We start from the raw sequence: 19,673 nt of genomic DNA on the forward strand, positions 1-19,673 counted from the left end.
TCACATTAAAACTCTTCGTAGTCGCTAGCGATGTTAGGTTAGGTTAGGTTGAACTGGCCGGTCCATGAGGACCTCACATAGACTGAATAAATTCGTAGTGTAACCAGAAGTTTGTTTTAATGAATAAATTGAAAAACCCTATCAAAAACCTGGACCTATGTTATAAAATAACCCCGTCCTCTTGGAAAATACTAGGACCTTCCTGACAGCTGTATCACTCCTAATAGCTGAAGTATTAGCCTGGTAAGCGCAGGGCACGAGCACAGAACGTGCTCGATCGTTTCCTCCTCCAGCCCGCACTTCCTGCATCTGCTATCACTGACCAAGCCTAATTTAAAGGCATGTGACGCCAGAAGGCAGTTGTAGCATGATGCAGTATGCCCTTGTACGCCAATGCATTTTTACTGACTCAAATAACCACTTGAGTTCATTTGCATTTACCAAACAATTCAATATAATAATCAACCAACTTATGTATTAATCACATTAACGATATGTAGGTCACTACACATTATGCTGACTAACCATTATTTATTATGAAACTATGTACATTGTAGTATGTAAGCATTAATGTAAGTACGTATGTGTAAGTTAAGAACTTTTTTATAAAGAGGAAAGAATTTCTTCTATAAAAAGGAATATCATTCTGACGCTAAACCTCAGCGCATCTATTTTATTATTCGAAATAGTTCACAGTGTCCAGTCAGAATACCCGTCATGAGTCTACAGTCCTCTCTTTTTAATTATAGAAGCAACTTTGTTAGTCTAAGGTTGTAAGACCTACACATAATCTTCGTCACTTTACAGCCTCGCGCTTGAACCCACGCCTTTCGTGCTTGGTCGATCATGTGCACCTCTCGCCTTAGCTTAATCTCGCTCAGTCTAATTGGGACATCTACGAAGCAAGCTTTTTAGCTAGTTCTTCCGCTTTTTCATTCCCATCTATTGCCATATGCCCGGGACCCAATATAGATGTATGCTTCTCCCTGTCCCGATTCTCTCCAGGGACAGCTTACACTATAACACGCATTTAGATGCTGTGCTATGCGTAGTTATTCCAGCATTAAGAATACAAACACGGGTGCTAAGTTTTTCTTCCCGTTCAAAAGTTCTCCGCGAAAAACAGTTTGAAACCGAGGTCGACTGCAATAACCCGTCCAAAAATGTGGAAAGAGAAATGAAAATACGCGTTTTGTCCTGTTATCAATAGTCCAAATAGAAAAAGTATTCGAGTTATTGGAAGCGGGGCAAAAACGCGTCTATTAATACCTCCCCCTACGGTTTTGGTCGTGTTTTAGCAATCGTCCCCGGAAACAATTTATCACAATTTGTTAATTAAAATTGCCCAAAACATATGGATTTTAAAGAGAGATGTACTTAAGTGCTCGTTTGAAAGTAAATAAGGATATTCTTTGTAATTTGACGATAAAAATTTTACGCAGTTTTCGTTAGCAGCTACTACACTTTTCTTGGACCTAAGAAGTACAACAGTGCCAAATAGCATCCACAAAAAAAACGAACAAGGGTGAGCGTGGCTGTGTATGTGCGTGCTGCTACATATCCTACTTGTAGACCTGTACTATGGTTTCCGCAATACGACTTGTCAAGCATTTTTGTTAGGAAATATTTAAATAGAAATAAATTTAACTAAAATTTTTAGATGTGTTTTGCTGAATTCCAGTTATGTGAATTGGAACCGAGAGTTTTAACTATTCTGGAACATTAGCGAGAAAACCATTTCCAACTAAACTCTCAATCTCTATGATTTTGTAGCATATACAAATAACCCGCTTCTAAAACGTTTTAAGTTATTAGGCAAATAGATAAAATTGATTATTAAAAAATTAAATATATTAATTTTCTTTTATGCATTTTCTTACGACATTATTCAAAAAAAAAAAAAAAAAAAAAAATTGTTATGAACCAATGGTACAACAAAACGGCGACGCTAACGCCGACGCCTGTCAAGGTCGTATGGCGCCTTAGCCTAACTCACTATTGTATTAGATTTCATCATAAACGGCTTGCACTGTCGTTTATGATAACTATAAAGCTGGCTGCGAATAACGAATACGAATTATATACACATCAACACGCAATCCAAGTTTATCTGCCTGCTGCAAGCCTAAAGATGCGTACATTTGTGGTAGATGAAAAAAAAAAATATTTTCTTAAACTCAGCACAATAATAACAAAGGACAACGCAATAACACAGTTTCTTGTTTTGTTACAGGTTTTATGTTTGACCGCCCTTGCCTCAGCGCAATATAGTTACCCTCAACAAGGTAGTGTGGATCTTTCCGCTGGTGTGCCAAGTGGTTCCTTCGCTCAACTCTCACAACATGTCCAGCACGCAAACGAATACAATAAAGAATTCTACTCTTACTCTGCGCCCGACCATGAATTCAATGATGTAGGAGATAGCAGTCAAATTGCTAATTCATTGAAAAAGAACTTGCGCGTTATTTTCATTAAAGGACCTGAAAATAGTGGACTTGAAAATGCTGCTTTAGCTTTGGCAAAATCTGCTGGTGATGAACGCACTGCCGTTTATGTATTGAACAAACAAGCTGATATCGGTGATTTGGCCAACAAATTGAATTCAGTTCAAACCAACAGCCACAAGCCTGAGGTGCACTTTGTCAAATACCGTACACCCACTGATGCAGAGAATGCCCAACGCACCATCCAATCACAATATGACTCATTACCTGGGTCATCCACAAGCAGCAATGGCGGCACTGCTCCTGTGTTGAACTTCGCATCGCATGCTCAATTTGCAGCGCCAGCTGCTCCACATAGCCCCGCACCTGTTAGTTCGTATGTCCCACCACAAGCGTCGTATTTGCCACCTGGCAGAAGATTTTAAGTGGATTGTAATTTGTTGAAAATTTTCTTATTGACTAGTTTTAACTCTATCGACTTTTAATTTAAGATCTTTGTTTTTTAAAATTAGTTTTATTTCTTAATAAAATAATGTATTAAAAAAAATTTGTTAGAAGTAACATCTACTCTGATAGCCAAGCGGCTATCAAGGCCTTGAGTTCAACTTTGGTGTGAACGAGGGAAGTCTGAGGGTGCCTAACGTCGCTTGCGATTGCATCGAACTATTTTATGATTAAGATTATCTCGGTCCCGGGCATCCGCCAGCGTTAGACGGACACCACTTCTTGCAGGGTAGGGAGATCTTTCTGGCCGGAAATGGATGGCAGAAGATCTGCCAAAATAATTGGGTTCTATAAGGCTCATATATCAATAGTCATTGGGGTTTTAACAGGGCACTGTCCAATAATAATCCATGCGGTACGTCTCAATATACTGGAAACCCCATCCTGATGCAGCTGTATGGAGGATGATGAGGTGGAATCAACGAGTCAATTTATAATGGATTGTCCAGATTTTGCCATAACCAGGCGAAAGTATTTCCGTTCCGACTGATTTGCATCTCCGGAGGATTTATCCAGGTTATCATTGGTCTCATTAGAAACTATATCATTGAGACACGACGATTCTCTATGTAGCTCAAGCTCATACACCGTTATTTTATATGGCATCACACGAATCTTCATGCTGTCGAAGGGAGCTTCCCCTATCAGCGCAGCTAACTCCTAACATTACCCTAACTTAACCCGAACCAGCATGGCATATATGTTCTGTTTGTAAGCTCTTTGGCTATTCTTCCAGTTTAGATTTAGTATTTAAAGTGGACTAGAAAACCAAAATAATGCCCTCTACCTAGCTCTCACCATAGGTCTCCATTAACTTTGCACGTTTCTTCTGAACTCTCTCCGGAATATTTTTATTTTTCTTTCTCTCAACCTCTTCTCCTTGCCTTGCTCTCTGCTCCATTTCCCGGTCCCTATCTCGCTTATCTGTAACTTCCATACCACCCTTATTAAATTTAAATTATTATTTTCCCTTCCATGCCATTTCTTCATTCTTTTCGTTTTCAATACCTTTTTACTTCTCTTCTACGGCAATTCTCTCTATTTCCTCCTCCAATCCCTAACTTATCTTCCATTATTTTTTCTCTCACCTTTCTTTTACACTTCACTTCCACCCTTCTCTATTTTTTCTTCCTCCTGTTATCGTAGGCAGTCCTTTGCAGCGCATGAGTTCGGCACGCTCGAGAACATGCACCTAAGAAGTTCATACTGTAGTGGAAACAATATTTCGACCGTCCGAGTCATTGTGACTTTAGATTTTACTATCCCCTGCTTTGCGGAGGAAATGTACTTTGCTTATTAGCGGCCTGGTGCTTCTATTCGCGTTTTTCTTGCTCTCCGCAATCCCTTTCACATTTTATCTTTCTATATACCACTTCGCCTCTCCTCAACCTTCCCCTCTCTGTTCTTATATCTAGCCACTACCTTTAACCTTGAATTTTCCTTTCTCTCTGGCTTTCCCTTCTTTCTGAATCTCCCTTCTTTTGGATCTGGACTAAACTTATTAACCAAACTTTTGTACACAAGAAGTACCGCATCAGGGTTGAAAGAGTGGACAAGGACGATGCTATATATACCCTCTTCTATGGTGTGGCAAGGCGGCCGCCGTGGTGTGCTGGTAGCGTGCTCCGCCTACCACACCGAAATCGTGAAATCACACGGGCAAAGCAACATCTAAATTTTAGAAATAAGTTTTTTTTTAATTAGAAAAAGTTGTTCTAAGCTCGGGGGCCCTTTGGCAGTTATTTGCTAAGAACTCCGAGTGTATTTCTGTCATGAAAAACATCTCAGTGAAAACTCATCTGCGTTGCAGACGCCGTTCGTGTCAACGTGGGTACAACTCAACAGGACTACCGCTGACCACCTATGGTTGTTTTAAAGACTAAAATATTCTCCGAAGGTGCTGGGTGGTGATGGTCCTTTCTCGATGGTACAGTCCGACCATCTCAGAAAAGATTTATTATTACCACGTTCAACCTTCTGCTTCGATTTGTAATATGTATATTCATATCGGTAACAGGATTCGCCTCGAGTAGGTAAGGTTGGAAATTTAGGTTGGAGAAGATGTGAAGATATAAAGCTTCGTATTGCGCTTACCAATCCTTTGAATCGCTCTATGGTCTGCTTCTGTATAGAGGGGGCTTATCAAATAAGCTATGTGAAAACTACTCGTTGTAGGGTAAAGAGATGCTTTTGTCCGGAAAGTGATATTTAACCAAAACTAGGTGAAGTACTTCGATTTCAGATTACTTGGTTGTCCGGAGCAATAGTCTCAAAATTGTCTCAGTAAAAGTTGCAAAGCAGAATCTTCCAGGTTATAACATTGCATTAAGAGAATCTAGATCAATGTAATTGAATTTTAGGTAAAAACTGAACTCCAAATTTTTCACGAGTTATATGTAATTTTTGTCTGCTTTTAATATTTTATTTTAACTTATTAACAACAATAACAGTAACAATAATTTAAACAACACAAAATGAGTTAGTAGTGTGCTTACTGTTGATGGGGTGTCATCTGATCCTTTCATTGTGACCGCCGGGGTTCCACAAGGTATCATAATAGGTCCGCTTCTCTTCTTAATTTTCATCAATGATATAACCAAAAGCTTCAATTACACAAATTTTCTGTTGTATGCGGATGATCTAAAGATTTTTTCGACAATTACGAGCAATGAAGATGTGGTAAGCCTACAATCTGATATAGATAATGTTGCCGACTGGTGTAAACGTAATAATTTAAATCTTAATATAAATAAAATAATAAAAAAAATGTTAAGTTAAACGGTTGTATTGAAAAAAATACTGACATGAAGTAATAATAATACGAAAAGCTAGAAAATAATTATGTAGGTCCTAGGTACTAGACATCACACTCCTCATCAATCTAGGGCGTTGATCAGACAATTAAATAAAAGCGTTGGGCGCGTGAAATTTCTAAAAATGTGAGGCGTAGCATTAGCTTATTAGGGTTCAGTTGGTCTTACTTATGACTATCAATAGAAATTTGACCCATCCAAACCATTATTTAATTATCTGATCAATGCCCTAGATTGATGAGTAGTGTGAGGACTATTACCTAGGACCTACCTAATTATTTTCTAGCTTTTAGTATTTTTATTACTTCATGTAAGTATTGTTTTCAATAAAACCGTTTAACTTAAAATTTTTTTTATTTTTTTTTTTTTCAAGTTTTTAGTCTTTATTTAATTGCCTATTATTTCTAATTCTATTTAGTTCTTTTAGTGACTCATTATTACAAGGACTCATTCCTGACAATTTGTTACAATGTATGTCCTCAATACATAATCCTTCCAAAGACTTTACTCGACTCTGCGCCACGTATGCCTGTCCCTTCTCGAACTGCAAAATATTTTGATGTCACTTCTACGGGACTGCATGTAATATTTGTTCCAAATATGAGCCAAATCTGACCACAAATACGATTTTTTGAAATATTTCGATCCATGCGCCACCTATCGTAATTTTTTTCTTATTATTGAATTTTCATCGGGTTCTGAACTATATTCCAAGTTTCAAGCATGTAGCTTATCGGGAAGTTACTTAAATTTCAATTACAAAAATTCGTGCCGGCCAGCCAGCCACCCTGTCAAGTCAAGCTAAATAAAACCGTTTAAAATGTGTTCACATGTTTGTTACTCAAAGTCTCCCTGTCCACTACCCACATCGTATAAAATCGATGGTCTTCGATTATCCAATTTAGGTGAAATTACTGATCCTGGTGTTGTATTAGATTGTAAATATTTGTTTCAAACCCGTTGCCTTCATTTACACTTTAAAATTTCTATACACCTCTCTTGTGCGTTTTGATTTAGAATACGCTGTTTTTATCTAGAGACCATACTCTAATTGTCATATTATTGAACGTGAGCAAAAAGTTTTTGTTCCCTTTGCACTACGGCCGTTGCACATCAATGACCCGATTCCGTCGCTTTGCTTATTAGCCTAAAGTCGTTAGACAGCAGACGTTCTATTCTGTCTGTCATTTCTGCTAGCCAGAATTTGTTTCAACATCCCACAAATGAGTATGAGTCTACGGAATCACAATATTTTTTGGCTGGACACGGTTTGAACAAACTAAGCGTCTAACCCTCCGATTTTTAGACCTTTAAAAGAGTTTAATACGCTTTCAAATCTTGTGGGTCTGGACTTTTCCATATTTTACATATTTAAGTGATTTATATACCTAAACTTTCAATTAGTTTTTAGGTTTTACACTTAAATACTATTACTTCTATTTTTTTCTTATAATAGTGTGAATATGTTTACATTGTCTAGATTAATACGAGATAAATAAATAAATAAAACTTATCTAAATTGAAATTAACAACGCAGCATCTAAGTACTTAAAATCTTCTCTAAGATGGCAAATACGACGCCTGTGAAGGAATATACGAGCTGGCTGGTGCAACGGAAACTGGTGGGGCAACTTGCGCTTGCGATACGAATTTCAAAACTGGTGCATATCCGCCATTATTGCTAGTGGATGAACCAGGCAGTAAATCGTACTGTGATTGAATGGCGTGTTGGGCCTTCTCAGCATCAGACGATGTACGATATTTGACGAAGTGCACCTCAGGTTTATAGTTACTGGTCTGAATGGAGCTCAATTTGTTGGCTAATTCTCCAATCTCAGCCTGTTTGTTTAGCACATAAATGGCAGTGTGTTCAGCGCCAGCAGACTTTGCCAAAGCTAGAGCAGCATTTTCAAGTCCGCTGTTTTCAGGTCCCTTAATGAAAATAACACGCAAGTTCCTCATCAATGAATTACCAATTTGACTGGTATCACCAATATCATTGAATTCATATCCTGGTGCAGCATAGGAGTAATATTCCTTATGATATTCCTTTATTGGTTGAACGGGCTGTGAAACTTCACTTGCGTAGCGACTTGGTGCAGCACCGAAAAGGTCTACACTTCCTTGTTGTGTGTAGCTATATTGAGCCGAAGCGACGGCAGCTAGGCATAGAGTCTGTAATTAAAATAGATGCATATATATCGAATTCATTAGTTGAATTATCTGTTTTTGTCCCTTTATCTTTTTCCACCTACCAAAAATGTACGCATCTTCAGGCTTGTAAAAGTGCTAAGTTGATTGGGTGTCAGCTTGATTTTGAATAGCTTGCGAAATCCGTTGTGAATTTTATACCAACTCCAGCTGGAGTGTATTATATCATCGATTGAGTCAAATATCCATATGGAAGAGATGCTAATGATTTTCGATCTCCGTTAAATATTGCATTTTAATCTGATTCAAATCATTTATTGGCTGATATAATGAATATGCAGACATTTACAAATGTGTGCGTATGAGTGAAGAGGATGAAAGCTAAAGCAGATTTTATAAGCTCAATTCTTTTACTCTTCGTGAAAGTTGACCTTCCCAAGCATAGAATGCTTTTTTCGTTTTCGTTTACTTTCCCTCCCTCCATCTAATTTCCAATCGTTCCTTTCCCTCTCCGTTTTGTTTTCTTATTCTAAGCATATGTTATAATAATATTAATTTTACCGCTAACTTTGCTGAAAAAATGGCGTGCGTACCAAGCAAGTACTTGTGCAATTCGATGTGTAAACACACAGGGGTATGTCATACAGCTCGCCCAAAGATTGAAGTTAAACCAAAACAGAGGTTACTTTACTAGAAACAAATAGTTTCAGGCTTTATGAAAAGAGCTTCATCGGCTTAATACCGATAGCTGATTATTATCGTCGAGTAACAAACTGATACTACGCCCATAACAAATTGGTTACACTTATATAAGAAATCGATTACACTCTATAATAAATGAGTAACAATCCGATAACAAATCGATAATTTGAACTCAAAAAAAGTATTGATAGTTTTTCGATAGCAAATCGAAACGTTCTTGATAACAAATCGATAGCTTTTCGATATGGTATCGATGAGAAATTTTTGACACTCCATTAAAAATCGATAAACTTATGATAACAAATCGATAGATATTCTATAGTAATTCGATAACTTTTTTATAACAAGTCGATGACTTTTTCTTACAAATCGAAAATTTTCAATAGCAAATCGATAACTTTTCGACAACACGCCGAAAACAAATTGGTAACACCTCGGTAACAAATCGCAAATTTTTCGATAAATAACCGATGATTTTCCGATAATAAACATATATATTTTCGATAAAAAACCGATTACCCATCGATAATTCTTCGAAAAGATTTCTTATCGAAAGATAATTTATGATACTTCGATAACAATTGAACGTACCTTTGCTTTCATTTCCCTCCATTTCCTTTATTACCTTGGCAAACACTCCGAGTATATTTCTGCCAAAAAAAGCTGTTCAGCGTTCGGAATCGGTATAAAATATATTCGCCCTCTCCGCTAACTTAAGGTTAAAATTAAAAAGTAGCATGACTTTTATTGGAAAAGAAACTCCGCCTAAATCTCTTCGCAGGTATATCATGCCTTGTGTTTATTTATTTTTTCTACTTGAAATCTTCACCCAACTTATTCTGCGGGATCTTTATATTCCTTCGCATGCTGCAAACAGTGTATGTCGAAAGAAGTTCAATGAAGGGTTGCATGGGTTTTATATAGATGCGAATACAGTGCAGCATATAAAAGTGCACAGATTTCGCTGGTAAGGTCTTGTCATGCGAATGGCTGAAGACTATCCGGCCCAGAAAGTATTCCTATCAACACCCGAATTTGTCGGCAGAGGAAGATGACTCACGAAGCTGATAGAAACAGTTGAAGTAAAACTTGTTTTCTCTTATTGCTTATTGCTTCCAACTGTCGTCAGTTGTCGCGAAGCTGAATTTCCTGGTGCGCTTTCCTATGAGTCGTCCACAATTCCTTTAAGGTTGGATTAGGTTAAAGGGAGGTGCATGGGAACTTGCTTACACAAGGATACACATTGTGCCGTTGTGAATACCCGTGGTGAGTGGTAGGTTTGAACATATTCTTACAATTATATAATATAATGAAAAAAACACTTGCTTTTTCATACATTACTTCTTACCTTAGTCAGACTGTCAAAAACCCCTAAGCATAGAAATCTTATTCGTCTTGTCTACAGTCATGTCGGCAAGCTTTGCATCAACTCTCCTTTATCCCAAAAACTTCTGCAGAGAGCGCTTGTTGGTATAGGCCAGCGCCATGTCCACCCGGTTTGCATATATTTCGGAGCCATTTCTGGCCATCTGTTGTACAAATTTATTCCTTTAAAAATTGTTGTGCCCAACGGCATAGTATAAGCAGACATAGATATACACTATGGGCCCCAACAAGGCTCGACAACTCTGTACTAGATCCGACTTCATCAAGTTGGATTCTAATTCCCTTAGATTAAATCAATATAAGGCCCGATAACTTCCGAAGAGATTTTATGCCGAGCTTCTCTTCCAATTTTCGTCGTGATTGATGTTGCTTTTCCCAGGGCGTGAACCCAGGCTCTTCGGTGTGGATGCAGAGCACGCTACCATCACACCACGGCGGCCGCCTAGATCTTTACATTGATCTCAGAGGCTGCAATTTCGTGGAGCAGTCTAACTGTGTTATATATAGCATTAACCTGAAATATGCCCAATTGCCTTTTCAAACTATGAAAATTTTAATACCCTACCACTGTCGAAACTTTTCTCCCGTTCTCCCTCGAATGCCGCCTTATGTTCTGTACCGTAAGACAACAACTGCCGTAATATAATCCATCGCAGACGTCAGGCCAGTGTGAAATCCTTCAATCATCGTATTATTTCGCGTCTTATATTTTTGCCAGGTCGTAGACAGCTGATTTTCACAAGTAGGATTCTGACCCGAAGGGGTGTTTTGCTGCCAAATAATGCATGAACATATGCAGAGACGCAAAGTTAAAGCAGGCATTTCCAGGCATGGCAGCCCTTGCAACTTCCCAACCTTCGGTTTATTGCTATTTTTTTAAAGACTTGCACCTATATCGTGCGCCATTCCTCGGTGTGGAATGACTGTGCTGCGCTTACTATATGTAAAATACCTCCGTACATACATACATTTCCACCGAAGTCCCTTCTGCCATTGATCTCTCCTCAACATTCCATTTTCTGCGTCCATCTGGCGGCGGTAAAGATTTTCTTGTTTGTGCAAATCAATAATTTTTTTCGTAACCACGGCTGTCGCCGTTAAATTTTACCAATTTAAATTTAACCACGCCTTCCTTAATGCATTTTCCTTGTTTGTGAATACTTAGCGAGTTGGGTCTTAATTCACTATGAGGATGGTTAAAATTTACTAACTCAAACAAGTAAGGAAGGCTAAGTTCGGGTGTAACCGAACATTACATACTCAGCTGAGAGCTTTGGAGACAAAATAAGGGAAAATCACCATTTAGCAAAATAAAAGGGTAACCCTGGAATGTGTTTGTATAACATGTGTATCAAATGAAAGGTGTTAATGATTATTTAAAACGTAGTGGGCCTTAGTTCTATAGGTGGACGCCTTTTCGAGATATCACAATAAGGGTGGACCAGGGTTGACTCTAGAATGTGTTTGTACGATATGGGTATCAAATTAAAAGTATTGATGAGGGTTTTAAAAGGGAGTAGCCCTTAGTTGTATATGTGAAGGGGTTTTCAAGATATCGAATAAAATGTGGACCAGGGTGACCCAGAATATCTTCTGTCGTGTACCTCTAATTTATTTATATATGTCATAGATTCTATGCCAAGATTCTAAGGGCTTTTGGTTTCGCTCTGCAGAACTTTTTCATTTTCTTCTACTTACAAAAAAAAAAAAAAGTGGGCGTCTTCGTCATCCGATTTCACAAATTTTTTTTTAGCACACCTATAGTAATAAGAGTAACGCGCCTACCAAATTTCATCATGATATCTTCAACGACTGCCAAATTACAGCTTGCAAAATTTTTAAAGTACCTTCTTTTAAAAGTGAGCGGTGACACGCCCATTGTCCAAAATTTTTCTAACTTTCTATTTTGCGTCATAAGGTCAACGCACCTACCAAGTTTCATCGCTTTATCCTTCTTTGGTAATGAATTATCGCTCTTTTCCGGTTTTTCGAAATTCTCGATATCGAAAAAGTGGGCGTGGTTGTAGTCCGATTTCGTTCATTTTAAATGGCGATCTGAGATGAGCGCCCAGGAACCTACATCCCAAATTTCATCAAGATACCTCGAAATTTATTCAAGTTATCGTGTTTACAGACGGACGGACGGACGGACATGGCTAAATGAATTTCTTTTTTCACCCAGATCATTTTGATACATAGAAAGAAATCTATATCTATCTCGAGTATAAAAAAAATGTAAATATTGAAAACAATACTCGGATGCGTCTATAACTGAGGAATGTGGTTGAACAAAAATATTCGCAAAATTGCATATCTTTTGTGTAGATTTATTTTTATACTCAGCTGAGCAGAGCTCACATAGTATATTAACTTTGTTCGCATAACGGTAATCCGTAACGGCATAAACTAATCGAGATAGATATAGACTTCTCATCAATCAAAAATCAGATCAAAATGATCTGGGTGAAAAAAGATATTCATTTAGCAATGTCCGGCAGTCCGTCCGTCCGTCCGTCTGTCCGTCCGTCTGTAAACACGATAACTTGAGTAAATTTTGAGGTATCTTGATGAAATTTGGTATGTAGGTTCCTGGAACGCTCATCTTAGATCGCTATTTAAAATGAACGAAATAGGATTACAACCACGCCAACTTTTTCGATATCGAAAATTTCGAAAAACAGAAAAAGTGCGATAATTCATTACCAAAGACGGATAAGGCGATTAAACTTGGTAGGTGCGTTGACCTTATGACGTAAAATAGAAAATTAGAAAAATTTTGGACAACGGGCGTGGCACCGCCCACTTTTAAAAGAAGGTAATTTAAAAGTTTTGCAAGCTGGAATTTGGCAATCGTTGAAGATATTATGATGGAATTTGGTAGGAACGTTACTCCTATTACTGTATGTGTGCTAAATAAAAATTAGCGAAATCGGATGACGAACACGCCCACTTTTAAAAAAAAATTTTTTTAAGTCGCATTTTAACACAAAATTTAATATATTTACAGTATAGAAGTAACTTATGTCAACATTCGACTCCAGTAATGATATGGTGCAACAAAATACAAAGATAAAAGAAAATTTCAAAATGGGCGTAACTCCGCCCTTTTTCATTTAATTCGTCTAGAATACTTTTAATGCCATAAGTCGAACAAAAATTTACCAATGCTTGGGAAATTTGGTAGTGATATAGATTCTGTAACGATAACTTTTTTCTGTGAAAATGGGCGAAATCGGTTGAAGCCACGCCCGGTTTTTATACACAGTCGACCATCTGTCCCTCGGCTCGGCCGTTAACACGATAACTTGAGCAAAAATCGATATATCTTAACTAAACTTAGTTCACGTACTTATCTAAACTCACTTTATTTTGGTATAAAATATGGCCGAAATCCGACTATGACCACCCCACTTTTCCGATATCGAAAATTACGAAAAATGAAAAAATGCCATAATTCTATACCAAATATGAAAAAAGAGATGAAACATGGTAATTGGATTGGTTTATTGACGCAAAATATAACTTTAGAAAAAACTATGTAAAATGGGTGTGACACCTACCATATTAAGTAGAAGAAAATGAAAAAGTTCTGCAGGGCGAAATCAAAAGCCCTTGGAATATTGGCACGAATACTGTCCGTGGTATGACATATATAAATAAATTAGCGGTGCTCGACAGAAGATGTTCTGGGTCACCCTTGTCCACATTTTGGTCGATATCTCGAAAACGCCTTCACATATAAAACTAAGGGCCACTCCCTTTTAAGACCCTCATTAAGACCTTTAATTTGATACCCATATCGTACAAACACATTCTAGAGTCACCCCTGGTCCACCCTTATTACGATATCTTGAAAAGGCGTCCACCTATAGAACTATGGCCCACTCCCTTTTAATATACTCTTTAATACCTTCCATTTGAAACCCATGTCATACAAACACTTTCCAGGGTTACCCTAGGTTCATTTTGCTAAATGCTGATTTTGCCTTACTTTGTCTCCAAAGCTCTCAACTGAGTATGTAATGTTCGGTTACACCCGAACTTAGCCTTCCTTACTTGTTTGTGTTAATAATTTTTATTTGTTCGCAATATTAATATTAACAACAAACAGTGTACTCATGAATATGCAAATTGCTGTAGATATGTGTTTTTACTGCAAGTTGATCTCTTATAGTATATTTCTAGGCGCAAACCATTAACATTCGGCTTAAACATGTTGCCAGCAGTTAGCAACATATTACCGTAAACTTGTTGCTGGCGCGTGTATGGAATTATGATAAGTCAGATAAAAAGCGCATAAAAAATACCAAAATACCAAATTACCATATGTCACCCGGCCTATGAAAAGGTGGGTTATGACTAAAAAAAGAAATTGCGAGAAACAGCTGTTAAAGATAAACAATGCATTTATTCAGTTTCTTAGTAGTTTTTCTTTTGCATTATGAACAGTCATGCCCAAAAGGCAAAACACAAACCAGTTTCTGACCGATATTTTGGCTCCATTGCCATCGAAAACCATGCTATCAAAAAAATCTGAGGATGCTTCACCAGCCACCAAAGTGGCATCGAAGGAACCAATTCTGTTTTTCTTTCATTTGTGCTCTTCTTTCTCTACATTTTTAGTACACTTCTAAGCAAGTTGGGACTTTCTAGTTTTCACCACGTGAAAGAGTGTCTCAAAAACTATCGAAACGAGAAAAAAAGTGGAACAATTTTTTTGAATCATAAGCCACTTTTTCATAGGCCGGGTCACATATATAAAACTCAAAAACTATCAGCTACAATGCCATACACTCCTGGGAAATAGGTTTCATTTAATTGAAACTTAAAGGTTTAAACGGTTATGACCACCCAACAAGGCTTCTTCGCTATGCTAACTCATAAACAAATGAGCCAAGATCTAGCATTCCGGAATTGTTGTATTTTAATATATATATATTTTTATTAAATTTTCGGAGTATATTTTTTCTTCCTTTTTGAAAGCGGGCGAACAACTCACATCAAATTGATTTGGTGGCTTGGCAATCGCTTCAATTGTGTTTTTGCTATGAAATATTTCTCAGCAAAAAAGTTATCTGACTTATCAGATGCACATTGGGTAGGCCTAAAACGTGTAGGATGAACAAATAATGCTACCATAAGCTCACCACATTCTGGAAGAAAATTGGGCGCTGTCTCCCCAGATATTTATCGCAAAAAATATTAATATTATTTTCGGTTTACCATACCACACATACCGCGATTGCCGATGATGAAAAACACGCTTTGACATCCAACTATGGCGAAGTGAGAATTGAAATATCACGGCTAAAAAAAGCACAAGGTGCCAAATAAGGACGGGATACCCAGCGGGCTGTTCAAACAAGGAGGCGAAGAATGGGTATAAGATAAAGAAACAAATAAAGTGGGTCTTGCAGAAAATGTGGACAAGACGAAGTACTTGCTGTCATCGTGGTATTTGTAGTCACATCACTGTTGACGGATATAAATTCGAGACTGTGAAGGATTTTGTCTATTTGGGAAGCAGCATTAAAAGCCAAAACAATGTCGGCCTAGAAATCAAACGGAGAATAATTCTTGCCAACAAGTGCTTCTTTAAGCAATAAGCTTGGAAATTAAACAGAAAATAACTCCAGCGAACAAGTGCTACCTTGGACTGAGTAGGCAATACAAAGTAAATTCTTCTCTCGAAGAACAAAATTCTCGCTCTACAGGTCACTCATCATACCTGTCCTGATGTATGGCTCGGAATCATGGAAGGTGTCGACAGAAAATGAGATGGCTCTTGGAGTATTCGAGAGAAAAGTTCTCTGGAAGATTTATAGTCCTATCCATGATATCGACGGCGAGTATCGAAGAAGGGATAATGATGAACTATATGTGCTTTTCGCAGATATAACGATAGTGCAGCACATAAAAACAGAAAGCTTCGCTAGCTAGGTCATGTTATGCGGATGAACGAATACGCTCCGTTTGTAAACAGAGAAAAGAGAAGACCTTCACTGAGTTGGGAGAGACAGTTGGTGGAAGCTTTGACCTCGCTTGTTGCTCCCAATTGGCGACTGTTATCGCAAAACTGGGTTAGCTGACCTCACTGACTCAACGTACTTCAATTTTATATAAAACTTTAAGTAGTGCTGTATGTTGAATTTTGGCAGGATTTACAGATCGCATTCGGACATATTTTTTGCTTAAATTTTACTCCTTTTATTCTCATTCCGTACGAAAATAGTACAAAAACTATGAGTAAAATGTGAAAAAACATGCCTCAAGATACGAAAAATGAATTCGCGTCATTTCATCTAATCGTCACTTGTACAAAATCAGCTTTTATGCAATGAAAACTTCAACCAAAAGATATTAGGTAGCAATACTATTTAGTTTTCAACTTGACCCAAATAAACCTTAGAGATTAAAAATGTAGTAGGAAGTAAAAGTGGAGCAAAATACAAAATAATAATGGAATCAATGAATTTTCGGGTGGTCCATTTGGGAAGCTTGCACCCTATATTCAAACTAAGTCAAATCTTTAATATTGCGACAAATTCATGCAAATCTTAATTGACATGTTTCAGATTTCTGACAGTCGCAAGGATTGATTTGTTTCATATCGACAACAACTATCCAGGGCTAAGACCATTTGGTTTGTCACTTTGTGTATGAAATGATCGGAGTTGGACTCAGCGTTGGACTAATATAAGATTAAACAAGTCATCAATATTTAAACCAGGTTTTAGCAAAAATTAATTCACAAATATTTATAAATGGCATATTTAGACAATTTCACTCACAATAATAATCTTATCAAATGTTTAAATTAAATTAAATTTAACCTTTTCGATCCGACTTTTGTAGAATATTTCAAGTTAAAATAGGTCAGTAAATATGTGGTAGCATGATGATCGCGGTATTTTTTGTCTACAATGATATTTAAGGGCGGGACTTATGGATCCCATTAGGGTTTTATAATAGGACATATATGTATGTATGCAAACATTTAAAAAAAATATTATTTATGCAGTTTTTTATTGAATTCAGTATAAAAAAGTAAAATATTTCATTTTGTACATAAAAGTGCATACATAGCATTTCAAAATTCTATGCAAAGAGCGCAAAATAATTTATGAAGGAGGAGAAGCGAAACAATTTTTCAAAAATCCAAATTACCAGTTTTGCAAATAGTTTTCGTTCTTTTTTCAATTTTCCTCAGGGCACATGAGGCACATCGACGTCTCTTAGTTCTTAAGATCGGCAAATGATTGCCAGCGCTTTTCATATTCCTCAAGCTTGTTATGGAATCGCATCTATAGTGGAAGCAGTAAGGAAGGCGGTCGGCATGATGTGGTGGTGCACAGTGGCTAGTCATTGTCGACTGGGGCGGGTCCTAGCCAACCTTACTGTTCCTGCGCCATAAACAGAAAAAAGTTCTTATCATGCCTATCAAACTAGCAGCTGTTAAATTTAAAATAAACTGACAGAAGCGCAGAGACGACTCAAAACGCTTATAATTCAATATAAAACAACATCCGGCCGAACCGGATGTCACGGACAGACCGCTAACATTCAAAAAATTTAAACTTCAAAAAAAATCAAACGCAAAAAAATTACCGAACCGGACACGGCCGGTTACTAAAGCTGAAATTCAAAAGAACAAAAAAAAGCTGAAAAGTAAAAGAAAGGGAAAAGGGCCGAATATATAGAGGGGCGCCGCGGGTGGTGTTGCGACGCCCGGTGCTATGCCCACCCTCAAAATCCATGGCCACCGACGCACCTAAAATTCCGGTGACCCTTACCTGGTAACCCTAAGTGCCTTCTAAATAAACAAGGAAGTCAGCATTCCCATTTAAAATTACAAATTTATTCAAAATTCATTATTAATATGTTGTTGTTAAACCTTTTCTTTGAAAAATCATTGGATTATCAGCTAAATTTCTAATATAAACTATACTCTCTAACAACAAAGGTATTTAAATTAATTTGCTTATATTTTGTTAACCAAAAATATATATAAAGTTCTGTTTTGGTTACTATCATAAGGGGTTGGTGGTTGTGTTGGGTGTTGGTGTTGTTGGTTGCGAGTGTATATAAGTTACATCCATACATACTTGTTCTATACACATACTATTTTAGTGTTATATAGTTTAGCCCCTTATTCATTTTGGCCTTAAAGTTCATTGTTACAATAATCACCTATTATCTGCTTTTTTTTTCACTTACATAAAATTATTATGTTGGTATAGTAGAATTTATTTTTGAGTATAACAAAATATCAAATTGGTATAATGCTAATGCGCATATTATAATGATAATAATATGTAATATGTACTAAGAAAAGTGGTTACAAAAGCAATAAAGATGAAATTGCGATAGCAATAGGTATTACGTGCACGTATGTTACTTTCGTCGTGTTGTTCGAAAGATATTGCCCGCAATAGGGATTCATATGTATATATATATATATTGCATTTGTATGATATAAGAAAAAATTAAATTGAAATCCTTTTGCCAATTCGTGCATAATCGACGAATGGCTGCTGTCGCAAAAAAAATTTTCTTCAAATTTATGGTTGAGCTCCCAAAAATGGAACACTAAAACTTTTCAAATGATACAGACCGCTTTTCTTATGAGTAAAAACTCATCGAGCTAACTTCAATCATTTTGAAGCAAGAAAAAATATCATTAAAATGAAGAAAAGGAGATGTATGCTCCTTGTTGTATAGCCAACACTTTCGAGTATTCAATAATACAATTTGACAAAAAAAAATCGACCCCTGTTAATTAGTTCAACCGGACTGTATAGAACCCTCTAAGTACCACTTAGAAGTTTCTTTAACTACCCTGCAAAAACGCTCTCGTCATTCCACGTCATTTGACCAGACACTCTACAGTCATAGGTTATATTCATAGTCACATTTGCATGAGCGTGGGTAAGTTTTATGACCAAATTTTTTGTAGGGTAATTATATCTAAATTTATACTTTGCTGGTACTTACATGGCCGTCAGTGTACGTACCATGGGTCTCTGTCAGCGTGGTTACGGGTGATGTTGTTGTTGCTGGTGAAGGTGTCGCTGTCGTCGGTTATTGCGCGCGGTCTTGGGCGCGCTGTGTTGGTACTGTTGGTGGTTGTTGCGCTCTGGTCCGAGGTAACCGAATGAACCTGGTGGCGATAAAGCTTCGTGCTGACCTTTACGATCTGGATGACTTGGTAATTTTGGCGTTAGTTGTATTACGCGGCAGCGTACATCTGGCCCTGGAGGCGGAATTGGTGTCGGACGCTTTTCCGAAGGTGGTAGTGTACATCGTAAACGTAGAGAAAGGAATTTATCTTCGGATACCAAGGGTTTCTCATCAACAATTAGTTTAGTGCCGCCCGAATCTGAATCGGAATCACTAGAACTTTCCTCACTAGGTGTGACCGTGAAACGCCGACCTACTTCAACTGGATATTCTATACGTTGAGCTTGTGTCAACACAACACACCCGTTGTAAAGTTTATTACCACCCAAAATAGACGAGTGGAAACTAGATTTGTCGGAATGAACTCTGTCGGTACTTTGCGCTATCGACTCTTCCCTAGTTTCTGGGAATTTACCTGTTTGTTCTTCTAGTAGTTGGGTTAAGGAATCGGCCTGCAATTCATCGTTGCAGTCTTTTGGTTCTTCAACAATAC

At 37.4% G+C, this 19,673-nt stretch overlaps 2 protein-coding genes across 2 annotated transcripts; one reads left to right on the forward strand and one right to left on the reverse strand.

Annotated features, from left to right (window-relative positions):
* The first annotated feature begins 2,082 nt into the window (after window positions 1-2,082).
* On the forward strand, window positions 2,083-2,979 carry LOC137243112 (uncharacterized). The gene is made up of 2 exons (XM_067770361.1): window positions 2,083-2,146; window positions 2,234-2,979. Exons 1-2 carry the CDS (start codon window positions 2,132-2,134, stop codon window positions 2,867-2,869), a joined length of 651 nt encoding a protein of 216 aa, XP_067626462.1. The 5' UTR covers window positions 2,083-2,131; the 3' UTR covers window positions 2,870-2,979.
* A 3,016-nt stretch (window positions 2,980-5,995) lies between these two features.
* LOC137243116 (uncharacterized) lies at window positions 5,996-8,050 on the reverse strand. The gene is made up of 2 exons (XM_067770378.1): window positions 8,017-8,050; window positions 5,996-7,936 (listed from the first exon to the last, which is right to left on the reverse strand). The coding sequence occupies exons 1-2, from the start codon at window positions 8,029-8,031 to the stop codon at window positions 7,322-7,324; spliced, it is 630 nt and encodes a 209-aa protein (XP_067626479.1). The 5' UTR covers window positions 8,032-8,050; the 3' UTR covers window positions 5,996-7,321.
* Between the last annotated feature and the right edge of the window lie 11,623 nt (window positions 8,051-19,673).

This window comes from Eurosta solidaginis, chromosome 1, assembly GCF_040869045.1.
Source record: "Eurosta solidaginis isolate ZX-2024a chromosome 1, ASM4086904v1, whole genome shotgun sequence".
Lineage (NCBI taxonomy): Eukaryota > Metazoa > Arthropoda > Insecta > Diptera > Tephritidae > Eurosta > Eurosta solidaginis.